The sequence below is a fragment of the Homalodisca vitripennis genome, chromosome X, assembly GCF_021130785.1.
Source record: "Homalodisca vitripennis isolate AUS2020 chromosome X, UT_GWSS_2.1, whole genome shotgun sequence".
In the NCBI taxonomy this organism is placed as follows: domain Eukaryota; kingdom Metazoa; phylum Arthropoda; class Insecta; order Hemiptera; family Cicadellidae; genus Homalodisca; species Homalodisca vitripennis.
This window is the reverse complement of record NC_060215.1, coordinates 29,235,457-29,249,668: the sequence shown is the minus strand read 5'-3', so window position 1 is coordinate 29,249,668 and position 14,212 is coordinate 29,235,457. Positions and strand designations below refer to the sequence as shown.

The window sequence follows — 14,212 nt, the reverse complement described above, 5'->3', positions numbered from 1 at the left end:
CAGTATCGCACAACTCCCGCTGCGCCCTGGTGTAACTGCCATCAGATAATTCTTCAGCACCACACCACCTGCAGTAGAGGCCTTTCAGTCTGTTCGTCCAATTTGGGCCTAGTCAGTAACGAAATACTGAGGAGAACGTGGGACACGCAACTACTAAAATACAATAACCGCGATTGTGGATGGGGGAGGCTGTGCTGGGACCGCAGAGGACATCGTGTTCCGGTTTAGGGTTTCCCAGCAGAACTTCCTGGCCCTGCCCGCATCAGGGCTCACGGCCCCGGCCCTTCAGGGAGCTCCGAACTTCCATTGTCACATGGGACGATTTATATCGCTATTGGTTTTTAAACGTCTAAGAATTGGATCATTGCATCTTGTACTGTTAATGTAACGTTACAAAGAGAGCTGTAATTATGGCAGTTTGAGACGCACTTCCGGAAAATCGATAAGCTCTTGGTATTTATTTTGCGGCAAATAAGTCGTGCCAACTTCGAAAAGTGGAAACATTCCGCGAAAATATTGTGTGAACCAATAAGGGAATAAAATCCGACTGTCAACTTTTTTTATTGCCAATAGTGTCAGCACTGCGAATTGATGATCGATTAGTTAACATGTTTTGATCTTTCTGTTGGCTTTGATCAATTCACAGTACAAGTTTGTTGTGTACTGTTGTCTTACACGAGTTTAGTGTTGCAAATAACACAACTCCACTTACTGATCCTTTATACTATTCCGATTGTGTAATTAAGACCTTAGCATTTTGACACAGCAAATTGAAACGTTTTACCCTGAATATGAAGGAAACTAATAAAGATAAATACGTGTCGTTTGTACCAAACTGTTTGGTTTTTGTTCACTGACCAAATATATCTCATAAAGGTTTGGACCTATACATTCTGATTAAGGGGGGCATTTATTCAAAGTTTTGAATACCAGTAGTTGGTCTGTTGGTCTAGAACTTTTTCAACGGTGTTTTTCCTTAATCGAACTTCAAAATTAGCAAGGGAGGACATTTTCACTACCCCCAGAGTACGAGCTTTGATGTCCTAAAGTGGAAAATATTTAGAAATTAATTTTGGTGCTTAAAATTATTTTCAGTCTAAAATTGAAAAGTACTAACTAGATAGCTTCAAAACTAACTTAATAATTCTGATAGTTTTGTTCTATATTTTATTACTTGTCTTATAAACTGAATATTCATGTAAAGTTATGGTCTAGTGAACCTATATAATGTTGAGTGTATATAGAATATTAGTAAGTTCCCTTATCTGATTATTCATGATTATAGTTTTTTCTAGACTGTATTATGAGCAAAACGAGTTCGAGAAAATGTATGGTTTGTTAGATCGCTACAGAGTCACTTAGTCCCTTCAGACCTACTCGTCCCTTTACAATGTGGCAACAAGTTACTCGTGCAGCTTTGCCGTTACGCCTTTCTCATTATTTTTTGAATTCAACAATATTGAGGATCGTTCAAATTACGTCACAACGGTGACTGTTAATATTTATTTATTTCATATTTATGCCTCTTCCTTTTTGGGTCAAAGATTTAGGCCTACAGGTAGAGACGAGAGATAATAATCGGTGGTGAGATAAGACCAATCCATAAACCAAACCGGTACTTATATAGAATCAGAATCAGAGGCGAGAGGAGCACTGATAAGGCATTCCAGGAAACAAAGGGAGGGAGAAGGAGGTTGGACGTATAAGACTATCCATAGAAACAGAAGGTCAAGATATACGTCACCAATCCATAATAGAAGTAGTCACAGATATGCCTAAGAAAATTCAGAGAAGAAATTTACTAAATATTTAATGCAATCTGAAGTTAATTGGTAAGAAAATCCAAAGGAAAGATAAAGGGCTGATAAACTTTGTTCAGATATACATATACGGAAGTAATCTGAATAATTGGGCTAACGAGATGTTATCCAATCCAACCCTTAGCTTAAAAATCATAATCGGAAATTCGCATATTTTTTGCAGCGTAGGCCATATTTATTAAAATTAAAAAGTGGTTTCTAAAAAATCAAACACAAATGTAAAGTAAACCCCAAAAGGAATTTCAAATCCTTAACACGTCAAACCTGCTATTGGTAATCATGAACGGATCGATGACGCGTTAAAAACGGCCACATTTGCTGGAAAACGCGTTACAGGAAGGATACACCGTAGGTGTAAAAAACAGATAAACAGGAAGTGTTGAAGTTTTACATCCTACTTTAATTGTATGACCATTTGTAACATAAGGGCGTATATGAGATTCAAACATGTAACCAAACAAGGGTTGCTTATTAAGCCAACTAATTAAGAAGGCAGTGCTTACCCCCCGTCCGCCCTACAACAACTCAGGAGCACCTCCGCGGCTCTGCCGCGCTTAACTCGTACAAAATCGTTACTTCGCCCTCCAAGTTCTGCTGAGTGGAATGCAACTCTTCCTTTGTTGTGTACTGTCGTAAATCCTGTAGAACATGTTCACAGTAAAACCGGCCGTTTTACGGTTATACTCCATCAATTCCCCGTCTAGCTCGGGTACTCGCACGGTGAATACAAGATTACAACTCGACCTTGTAGTCGGGTTTACTTTGTTATCATCAAAGGGCGTATACAAGGTTAAGTTAATACGGTAATGAAGTATTTATTAAGAAAGACATAAAGTGCTTATTTGAGCGAATCAAGTTGTTAAAAGGTACCTTCAATACGCTGCTCCTTTATTGTCGACAAATCTGTAGAATATGAATTAGGAATTATTTGACCAGGCTCAATGTTTATTTTGTATAAATGAGTGGATTAATGTTTACCGATCTCGCGTTGAGTAACGAAATGAGACATTTCACTGGAATCGTAATTTAATTAACTTTTATGTACCCAGTACATGGACAGTAACTTATTCGGTACCTGGTAAGTTTGACCGGCCAGATTGGCTGTTTTTCTATAGAATAAAGGTTTTCGTATATAATCGAACAGAGCGTGATTCCGTAGTATTTGTTAAAGCGTTCATATACTTTAACCCCCCACCCCACCACACCAATAAAGTTATGTTTTCGAACGCATGAAGATATTAAATATACTTAGGGATATCCGTTCTCTTTCCCGAAATGGGGTGGGTGTAAGGGGGTTCTGACATTTTTGATAATAGGATCCACCGATACATCAAATTAAAGAAAGTGCCTTGTGGTACACACCAAACTGTATCAAAAACGCGAATTTCTTGCAAATTCCAAACAGTATCCGTGTTCCTTGAGAAATAGGAAGTGTTGGTGATCAACATTCAGAAAATGTGAACGGTGATTTTAGCTCTAGTTCACCTTCCTCTTAGGTGCAGCGTCTGGAACCTGACGCCGCGTTTCAGCTTGACTCTTGAAATCCTAAAAATATCAACAACGATGAAGCTCGAAATGAAATCTTTGCATCGTTTTGACATCGGAGACACATAAACTACATAATATAATGTATTCTAAGTGAAGAAGTATTCACATTGTCTCATTAGGTGCACAGTTGAGTGAAAAATTGAGGAAGGTGAACTGGATCTATAAACTGAACACACATTATGAAAACGATACTAATCGTTGTCTCATCATTGATCGTTTGTTCAAGCTATTGTAGTAATACTCAGAAACTCCCTACATGAAACTACAGTAAGGATATTTGTTCTTTTAAGAAAAACAAATAGCACATCATAAAGGTTAAGTTAGGTTAGGTTACTAACCCACATTGTAAGGTTAGTAGAAAAAATGTGTGCTTTAACTTCGTAGTTTGTGTCTTATCCATGTCTTTATTAGAAGGTATATTTCAATTGCTTTCATGTAAACTTTCCCGAGCCACGATTGTAGAGATATGTTGATAATCTATCAACAGAACATTCAAGTGCTAAGTTAGGTTATGTTACTAGACCTCATTATAAGGTCAGTAGACAGAATATGTGCTTTAACTTCATAGCTTGTGTCTTGTCCATGTCTTTATTATAAGGTATATTTCGATTGCTTTCATGTAAACTTTCCCCAGCCACGATTTTAGAGATATGTTGATAATCTATCAACAGAACATTCAAGTGCTAAGTTAGGTTAGGTTACTAGACCTCATTATAAGGTCAGTAGACAGAATATGTGCTTTAACTTCGTAGTTTGTGTCTTATCCCTGTCTTTATTAGGAGGTATATTTCGATTGCTTTCACGTAAACCTTCCCGAGCCACGATTGTAGAGATATGTTGATAATCTATCAACAGAACATTCAAGTGCTAAGTTAAGTTAGGTTACTAGACCTCATCATAAGGTCAGTAGACAGAATATGTACTTTAACTTCGTAGCTTGTGTCTTATCCATGTCTTTATTAGAAGGTATATTTCGATTGCTTTCATGTAAACTTTCCCGAGCCACGATTGTAGAGATATGTTGATAATCTATCAACAGAACATTCAAGTGCTAAGTTAAGTTAGGTTACTAGACCTCATCATAAGGTCAGTAGACAGAATATGTGCTTTAACTTCGTAGCTTGTGTCTTATCCATGTCTTTATTAGAAGGTATATTTCGATTGCTTTCATGTAAACTTTCCCGAGCCACGATTGTAGAGATATGTTGATAATCTATCAACAGAACATTCAAGTGCTAAGTTAAGTTAGGTTACTAGACCTCATCATAAGGTCAGTAGACAGAATATGTGCTTTAACTTCGTAGTTTGTGTCTTATCCATGTCTTTATTAGAAGGTATATTTCGATTGCTTTCATGTAAACTTTCCCGAGCCATGATTGTAGAGATATGTTGATAATCTATCAACAGAACATTCAAGTGCTAAGTTAGGTTAGGTTACTAGACCTCATTATAAGGTCAGTAGACAGAATATGTGCTTTAACATCGTAGTTTGTGTCTTATCCATGTCTTTATTAGAAGGTATATTTCGATTGCTTTCATGTAAACTTTCCCGAGCCACGATTGTAGAGATATGTTGATAATATTATCAATAGAACATTCAAGTCTTGTAATTACAAAAGTGTAAAGTTTGAACCTCCACATACGTGAATTATGTGGGATCTGTCACTGTCACGAAGTTGTACGATACAAATATGAGAATAAAATTATAAACTTAAGCCATAAGAAGAGATGACCAGGAATGAACTATTTAAATATTAATTATATTTGTATATAGGAGCACAGAAATACTATTTTAGAATTAACTAAGGATCTCTAAAATTACCATATATTAAAATCTTTGTTTACCAAAATAAATGTTTCTTATTAGTAAATATAAGGAGCAATTGAGGCCAATCCAATTTTCCAGTGTCGAAGGAAAACTTTGGTTTTACGCCTTCCCGAAAATTTGAATAACAACGTTTGGAAGTTATATTTGCAACAAATATATATGAATGTGTTTATTAATGTGCCCAACAGGAGAAGTCTCGTAAATTTGTTGTTCAAAAACCATGTTTTCTGGTATATTTTTAGGTTGGAGTTTGAAAACCATCAGCGTATGTTCCACTCATGGCGGGCAATCGACAATTGTGTTACTTCTCAGTACCAATGATTTCCGGCCATAGTTTCTGTGAAACGTTTCCGATTATTTGAAACTTTACACTCCGGTCATTTGTTTGTTATGTAGTTGTTACTTCATTTCTTACGAAGTTCTGGGTATTAGAATATTGGACCAGAGTCCTAGCAACGTTTTGGCAGTTTTATGTCATTCTGGGATGTTAAAATATACTTTCCGTTACATTATTGGTGGAACACTCTCTTATAAGTTCGATGAGGTCAAATACAAAAAAAAATACCGTAACACTACGTTTCGAGATCTGCAAACTTATCTCTTCTTCAGGTAAATAATTATCCTAACACACACTTACAAACTGGGTTAAAATAAACAAATCGTACCAGAGCGTTGTGACACGCCTAAGTCAGGAATCACAACCATCGTGTTGTGTGTCAACTTCACTAACTCTAAAACATCCACTTAGTAAAAAAACTAAACAAAATACTAATTATTAAAATTGTTTAAAATGTTGTGTTTAGTTTTTTATTAAGTGAATGTTTTAGAGTTAGTGAAGTTGATGGTTGTGATTCCTGACTTAAGCGTGTCACAACGCTCTGATATGATTTGTTGAATTAAACCTAGTTTTTAAGTATGTGTTAGGTTAGTTATTACCTGAAGAAGAGATCAAATTGCAGATCTCGAAACGTAATGTTACTGATTTTTTGTATCACTGAACGATGGCAAATGTCAGGAAAAATCCTCCACAATCCTTCCATCGTCAAAAATAAACTTCAAACAAAGAGTCAGGTACAAGGTCTTGTGAACACGTTCGCCTATATGTGTCTAAGTGTACACCCAAATAGTGATAGAAACCAGGCAGTCTTTTCAATTTTATTAAACTTTTCTAATGTAATTTAAATGATGAAAATTAGGGTTGTGGGTGGGGGAAGCGACTTGTATGAGTGAGTTGTAGAATGTTGGCTAAGACTTTTTGTATGTGGAAATGTCACTGACCAGTTTTGTCTGATTGCAGGGAGATGCTAGGAAGGTAAGCTAACATTGTACCCCGTGAAGTATAGGTCTCCACCCACCACACCACAAGCGCATGTACCCTCTAGCTCACCTTGTACTGTACATCATACATACTGTACTGGGCTGCTGATTACCCACCATGGAACAGTCAAAGTCAGTTCGTTGTTGGGAACTCTCATTTCAAGTATTCAAAGATCAAATCTTACCCAGTGCGGAAGCCGGTCTGACGGTGAAGTAATTTAAAGACAGAAACATGAGCCCCGCTTCTTCTATCCACGTGGAAAGTCTCGGCCACACGAAAAATATTAATTAGACCCACAATACCAAACACCGCGGCCATTTAAAACTCAGTAAACGCCCAATTACTTAATCACTTTCGCCCTAAATCGCACTGTAGTTATGAACAACTGTAATACTTAGTTAATACTTAATAATACTTAGGAAGTACTACTACATGCGGACTCGCTGAGTAAGTTTAGAGACCCCACTTTTATTAATTTTACATCTGGTCGTACCAAATTTTATATTTTTTCTATATTTTTCTGTTGTTCTTGATTTAATTAAAATAGATTATTTATTTGATGTCAAGTAATCAAAAATATGAAATGTCTAAAGCGGTAAATATTTAAACTGAGCATATTAAAAGTTATGATTATTATTTAGTTTGAACGTGGTATTTGAAAAGGTAAAACCCGTCTCGCGTTACCGAACCTTAGTTTTTAACTTTTCGCCCAACTTCCATCCACCAGACCGGCTCTGGGCGTACAGATGGGCGTACGTGAAGTCAGAGTTCCCAATGAAGAATCTATGAACGAAATATTACCTGTCCGGAGACCCGAAAGTATTTCGATTGTTCCAAAACTCCTCAGCACCCCAGTATACACACCTACTTCGTGTCCAAGAACTATCACCTTTCTCACCCAATTGGTGACAGAAACAGCCTGTAAACGTTCTGCCCTTAAATTGCGTATATTTGCCCTCACATTCGTAAAAATACTATAGGCGTAAAAGAAATTTGTGTCCACTAAAAGATTGAAAGATGCGATTGTTAAACATTCTACTCTAAAATAATTTTTATGAGCATCAAAATAAAAATGTGTGTTAACTTTCTCCAGTTACAGAAAACTTCAGGCAACAAAGAAATCTAATAGACCAAATAAATCAAATTGCGTATATGTATAGTATATATTTAAAATCCATAGCGAACATAAAAGTAAATTGTCATTCCATTTTTTTAAAATCGTTAATGGATAAAAGTAAAACCATATCCCCGTCAGTAATACTTGAATTTTTATTGAATTATTCAGGACTATTCACGAGAAGTTGATGAACAGTCTCAAGTTCAAACATAGGTCCAAGTTCAATGTTTAGTGACATTTGTGGTAAAGATACACACAATTAATTACAATAATAATTACAATTAATTAAAATATATAAAGCGATTAAATTAAACTACCATGATTTTAAACAGAGTAAATAAAATAGAATTTGTCTCGTATTCTAGTCTCATTACGATCTTTGTAATGGTATTCAATGTAATCTGCTTACGTGTAGCATTTCCACCTACTCCTCAAGGAACATCTTTCCGAGAAGGTAAGAATCAACGTTGGTATAAAAGATAGTATTTGAAGCCAATGATGAACGACTTTATATGTTGAGCTTCTAAATATGTAGGTTATCCCATAAAATACAAACTCCTTCTATATTTACAAAACAAAATGTGCAAGACGAATTACATTAGTTTTATTTTAATGAGAACAATGCTAATATGAACTACAATGTTAAAAAGGTGATAGTTTGTGGACACAAAAGTGTACATGCTTTTGAAGTTTTCGGTTTTTATTCCACCCCAATTAGATTGAGTCGATCCGTTGACATCTGTGGTTTATAGTTTATTTCATTACTCCCACCTTATACCCCCTCACACCTACCCAGCCCTGTTACAGTCGGCTCTGCCCACACCTACTTTTGCTTGCACTCAGGTAACACTTTTCTGGTTCAATATAAATATTTTTACTTAATTCTCACATGCACTTTACCGACAGTTATATTTTTAGTTTAGCCTTTTATTTTGGCTAGTCGTACAAGTTGGGTATACCTGTAAGTGAAGAAATGCCTAAGCATTTACTTATTGGCAACTATAGTTTCTATTAATAGGCGTAACATATACTATTTTCAAGACACTAAATTAAATAATATTGATATTTAAAAAGGTGCTTACTTGTTAAACCGTATAAAGACAATATTTGATCATGCGTTATATTTAAAACTTTATATAGAGATCTAAATTGTTTTTGAGAAAAATTGTTTTCAACAACGAATCTGTGGTTTCAAAATCACAAGATAATGGAGGTAATACTATGAAACCTTCCGAATAAAAACTCCTTTATCGGCTTCAGTAACTCTAATCAGTATATTCCGAACCTAACAAATTCCTTATCGCTTCAGATTATCTAGAGAAGATATGAAGTACCTACTAAAAACGAACAAATACTCCAATCCAACTTTCTGAAATGTTTTATCAGCAGTAGAATCAGGAGATAAAATTGAATTGAGCCGTTTTATATAATAATTTATGATATGAAATGAAGTGTCCAGATGCCGTTATCTTTATATAGATTGTTTTGCGATCGATAAGCGCTTATTGCGAAGAGATAATCAAACCTTAGTACTGTTTCTGTAAATGTTTTAAAGCAACTACTAATGCGGTAGTTGGTTAAGTTAAATTGCAATGTCCAAATTCTTTTCTGTGCAAATTGAATGCGCAGTAGTGTACAACTATTACGCAAAAAAATACTGAGTAACCTCTTTAGTAAGCATAGCAAGGTACATTCCCGAGATAGGGATATAAATTACACAAATATTATTTGTGGTAACAATTTAATTGATTCAGGGCAGTTCTTTGAACCTTCACCAAAATGACCGATCATATTAATCAAATATTACTCTACCTAAGAAAATAGATAGTTATAATTATATCATTTTAATATATTTCAATAGGACTTTGTTGGAATAAGTTCAGCTAGGTAATATTATTCCATCAAGTTATGATCGGGGCTAGAGTTGTCAAAAAGATTTGCTAAGGAAAATCGATTGTCTGATCTAGGTTCAGACCCAATCGTAATCAAAATAACTATTTGCAGTATCTGGAGAAAAACTAATTAATTAAAAAGCTCTCGAAATAACAGTTGCAATTGAAAAGTTACGCCTACACAGCGATTCCATCTGATCGCCCATTTTGCGTCTGTCAAGACTTCTGTTTAAATTTCACAGTAGTTAAACATTCAATGTTTCTTGCATTATGTTTTACATTATAAAATTTTAATTTTAATAATTTTGAATTTAATTGATAATTTTCAAAACTACTATTTCAAAAATTCTCCTATTCTTTCATATAAAGAAAAACATTTGTTTTGAGATGTTTCTATGTAAAATCTACATTCTTTAATTTCATCACCATGTGATACAATATTGATAAACTTTCAAAAAATTACTCCCAACATAGATTATGTGTGCATGAAATGTGGCCACATATATTTTGTATGCACAGTGACCAACTACTGACTCGCCGTAGGAAACTCGACGTTATCGTTTCCATTTGTATGAACTAGTCAGTGCTAGTCTAGTTAGTCAGTGCTAAAACCCATGCCATCGACTCAAGTTTCTGATATTAAAACCATAAATAACTTCATTTTGTGGGCTTATGAAAAAACTAGAGCTATACTAATTTCACTAACATTTAATTTACGCAATTTAATGAATACCGATAATGTTGATACTTTTTATAAAATAAACACAAAAAACCCACACGTTTAGTGTTATTTTATCGTTAAAATTAAACCAAGGGCTAAACTAATGATTTGCTATGGCAGCCAATGTAGGTTTTTGTGTATGCTACTTACTATAATTCCGATTTCCCACTTAAAATATACACGAATTAACGTTTTTGGATATTGCACATACAAAGTATTAATGGTTAAAACGTTGTATAAAAACGGAAACGGTTATATCCCATAGGTTAGTCGGTGACTGGACACAATGCACATATATGTTGTTGTGTAAAGATGTTCATAAAGAGATGAAAGTTAAGAGACTCAAAAACTGTCAGTTGTAAAATTTAACAAGGGGCAAGAGTCAGACTTCCACTGCTCTAATGTCTTCTCAAAATCGTGTAATTTTTGTATGTCTGTCTGTACATATACACGATGAATATTCTTATAGGGTTCATAGAGACTTGAACCTTAGGTTCTTCTCGATTTTGGGGTTTAAATGTCAAAAGCATCCAATTCTAACATTTTACATTGGTCTTTAACCATGTAAATAATGGAAACGATGAAATCGTCGAATAAACAAGTCTGTAAACAAACTGAGTACAATTATTTAACATTTTATTAGTTAACCAATGGCGTAGTTTAGCGGGTACAGCGGTTATCGCGAGGTAACCGAATCAAGCAACGTCGAGCGTGGCTGCTGCTTGGATGGGTGACCGCTGAGCGATCCTGTCCTTGCAAGCAGCTCGTCAGCCCGGCCGTTGGTGGTGGTTCGGAAGTCACATTTAAACCGTTGGTCCCCAGGTAGTGTTAGAGAGGGCTTCTTAGCCCTAACTTCACCTGGTAAAATAAGACATTATTTACTTTACTTTAGTTATACACGAGCTGAGTTAACGATTAGAGCAAGAACGTAGTTTATCCGCTGGTACCATAATAAATAAAATTAACTAAGCAACTTAACTATATTTGTTGTTATTTCTGAAAATTAATAAATTTTACTATTAAACGTGCAAATTTATGTAATATTGCTTGCACTTCATAGATATATACAAGTTCAACTGTCTTGTGCACAAATTTTTGTATATTTTCAATTAACAGAATAATTCCAAAGCAACATGAAAAATGTAAACAGAGATTTATAAAAATTAAAAATGACTATATTTATCATACAATTCGCTTATATATTTATAAGCAATTGGTTTTGATAATAATTGGAATATAATACACACATAAAAATACACCATGTATATATATATATATATATATATATATATATATATATATATATAAAACAATAAATCTTAAAATTTGACAACTTACTAAGCAAAATATTTACACATTTTAGACACTGCAACAATTTCCAATAATGTGTATGTTTTAAATTACATTAAAGTAGTACATGAAAGTCTGGTACTGTCCCAACATGTAAATGTTCACTTACAATTTTAAAGCAGACAGGAATAGAGGAAATTAGGGAGGGAAATGAATGAGGTGGACTCGAGATGGGTGGATCATGTTGAGACAACACGGGCACAAACAACCCCCCCCCCCCCCCCGACACTGACATCCCCCCAACGAGCCTCGACACTATTAGAGGCTAGTGATACAACTAGAGCTTGTCCGATTCTAATTATTGATTCCTAAAATTTATATTCCCTATATAGATTAATGAGTAGATTCTTTACGTGCAATATGTTACAGTGTAGGAATCCTATTACGAATGTAAAATAAAAATTATCATTATTTCGTTTTTTCAACGTGTCAATTTTGTGTGTGAAATATCGGATGTTTTCTTATAAATGCAAATTTTAAAACTAAACCCTATATGACACTAACCGACTGAACCGGTAGTGAGACACTATTATTAATCATAATACAGACCATCTTTAATTTTATTAATTTACACGCTCGTAATAATGAACTTTTTAATTCTGCAGCACCCCTTTTTAGTTCTGTAAAGCTGAACTCTAAATAGCAATCTGTCGATGTAACCGAATTGGTTTGCAAGTTTGGACAAAGTTTTAGTTTATTTAGAGTACTACGGAACTTGCGGTGCTCTTTCAACCTCTTCTGGAAATATGGTTGAACAATCCATATCGTCACTAATCTTCCAGACATAACCGTATAACTGCCTGTTCCGCACCTTCGGCATGTCCGATAGAAAGTCTGGAGCTACGAACTTTAGGACATTTCTGTGGCGGCGGATCTGCCCGACCGATCCAGTGAGCGCGCACTTCGGGCGTTCGGGACGGTCGGTACGGAATTTTCAGCGTTCTATGCAATCTGCTCACTGTTGTGCTCGTGGTCAGTTGAAATCCTAAACGCAACAAGGATGGATGTTAGTACACTGAGGGTGCTTGTTGAAAAACACGAAGAGAAATATACAATGAGGCACCTGGAAAATTTTAACAATGTGAGAAGAGAAAACGTCTGGGAAGACATTGGAGCTGCGATGAAACTAGGAGGTTTGTTTTCATTACCTTAATACATTAGGACGTTAATAATCCGTTCTAAGTTCGATTAGTCTCTTCTCCATATAATTCTGGTTCCAGCATCTGTAATAGTGTTTCAAACTTGTCGTCAGTAATCCTGAAGTAGGCTACTCAAAAAACTTAAGGTCATCTTCCAAAGGTCCGGGAACAAAGTGTGAAATTCACCACAAATCAATCTTTTTCTGTTAATTTTATGAATCCAAAACCTCCTTTTTCTTATTTTAACATTCTCCTCTTCTTCTATCAAAAACGCACTCACTACCGCAATTTCCTCCTCCACATCCATCTTTCAACAGATCCTCTCCCAAACTGACTTTTGTTTTGGCGGAAGGCGGATGGAGGACAGTGTGGAACGCCCGATCTAGTGCGCGCACCCCTCTACAAAATGCCGTGACGACCGTACTGGCCGTACCGACCCAGTGGGCGTAGCTTAAGGTGTTGCTCATCCTTCAAAACTATTTGAAGGATAAAGCTTAATGGAACATTAAGCAGAGTAGCCAGGATGGAAGCGACCTGCTCGCGGTCTCCTTGTTACATTGTTTCTAGTGCTACAATGCACTGTACGACCATGTTGTCTTTGCTTCTGCCGGATATGGACGTAAGTTTCCCTTGTCACGTAGAGAAGCCAGGATGGAAGCGACCTGCTCGCGGTCTCCTTGTTACACTGTTTCTAGTGCTACAATGCAGTGCACGACCATGTTGTCTTTGCTTCTGCCGGATATGGACGTAAGTTTCCCTTGTCACGTAGAGAAGCCAGGATGGAAGCGACCTGCTCGCGGTCTCCTTGTTACATGTTTCTAGTGCTACAGCAGTCCAATGTTGTCTTTGCATATGGACGTAAGTTTCCCTTGTCACGTAGAGAAGCCAGGATGGAAGCGACCTGCTCGCGGTCTCCTTGTTACACTGTTTCTAGTGCTACAATGCAGTGCACGCCAATGTTGTCTTTGCTTCTGCCGGATATGGACGTAAGTTTCCCTTGTCACGTAGAGAAGCCAGGATGGAAGCGACCTGCTCGCGGTCTCCTTGTTACACTGTTTCTAGTGCTACAATGCACTGTACGACCATGTTGTCTTTGCTTCTGCCGGATATGGACGTAAGTTTCCCTTGTCACGTAGAGAAGCCAGGATGGAAGCGACCTGCTCGCGGTCTCCTTGTTACACTGTTTCTAGTGCTACAATGCAGTGCACGCCATGTTGTCTTTGCTTCTGCCGGATATGGACGTAAGTTTCCCTTGTCACGTAGAGAAGCCAGGATGGAAGCGACCTGCTCGCGGTCTCCTTGTTACATTGTTTCTAGTGCTACAATGCAGTGCACGCCAATGTTGTCTTTGCTTCTGCCGGATATGGACGTAAGTTATATTATACTAAAATAATATAATCTTCAATCGTTTGTAATGTAGTTACTTACATTTTGTGAAAATCAATAGAACATAATAATTAATAACTCTCGGGCATTATT

General features: G+C 36.2%; 1 protein-coding gene across 4 annotated transcripts in view; it reads left to right on the top strand.

Moving 5' to 3' along the window:
- The window catches only part of LOC124368861 (ELAV-like protein 3), a 138,956-nt gene that overhangs the window by 34,139 nt on the left and 90,605 nt on the right, over nucleotides 1–14,212 (top strand). For 2 of the 4 annotated variants that reach the window (XM_046826314.1, XM_046826317.1), the window contains exon 3: nucleotides 6,494–6,508. The exons of the other annotated variants lie outside the window; for them this stretch is intronic. In XM_046826314.1, the coding sequence (XP_046682270.1) occupies nucleotides 6,498–6,508 (11 nt within the window). In that variant the 5' untranslated portion in view covers nucleotides 6,494–6,497. The remainder of the gene's footprint in view (nucleotides 1–6,493; nucleotides 6,509–14,212) is intronic. 4 annotated transcript variants of the gene reach the window in all.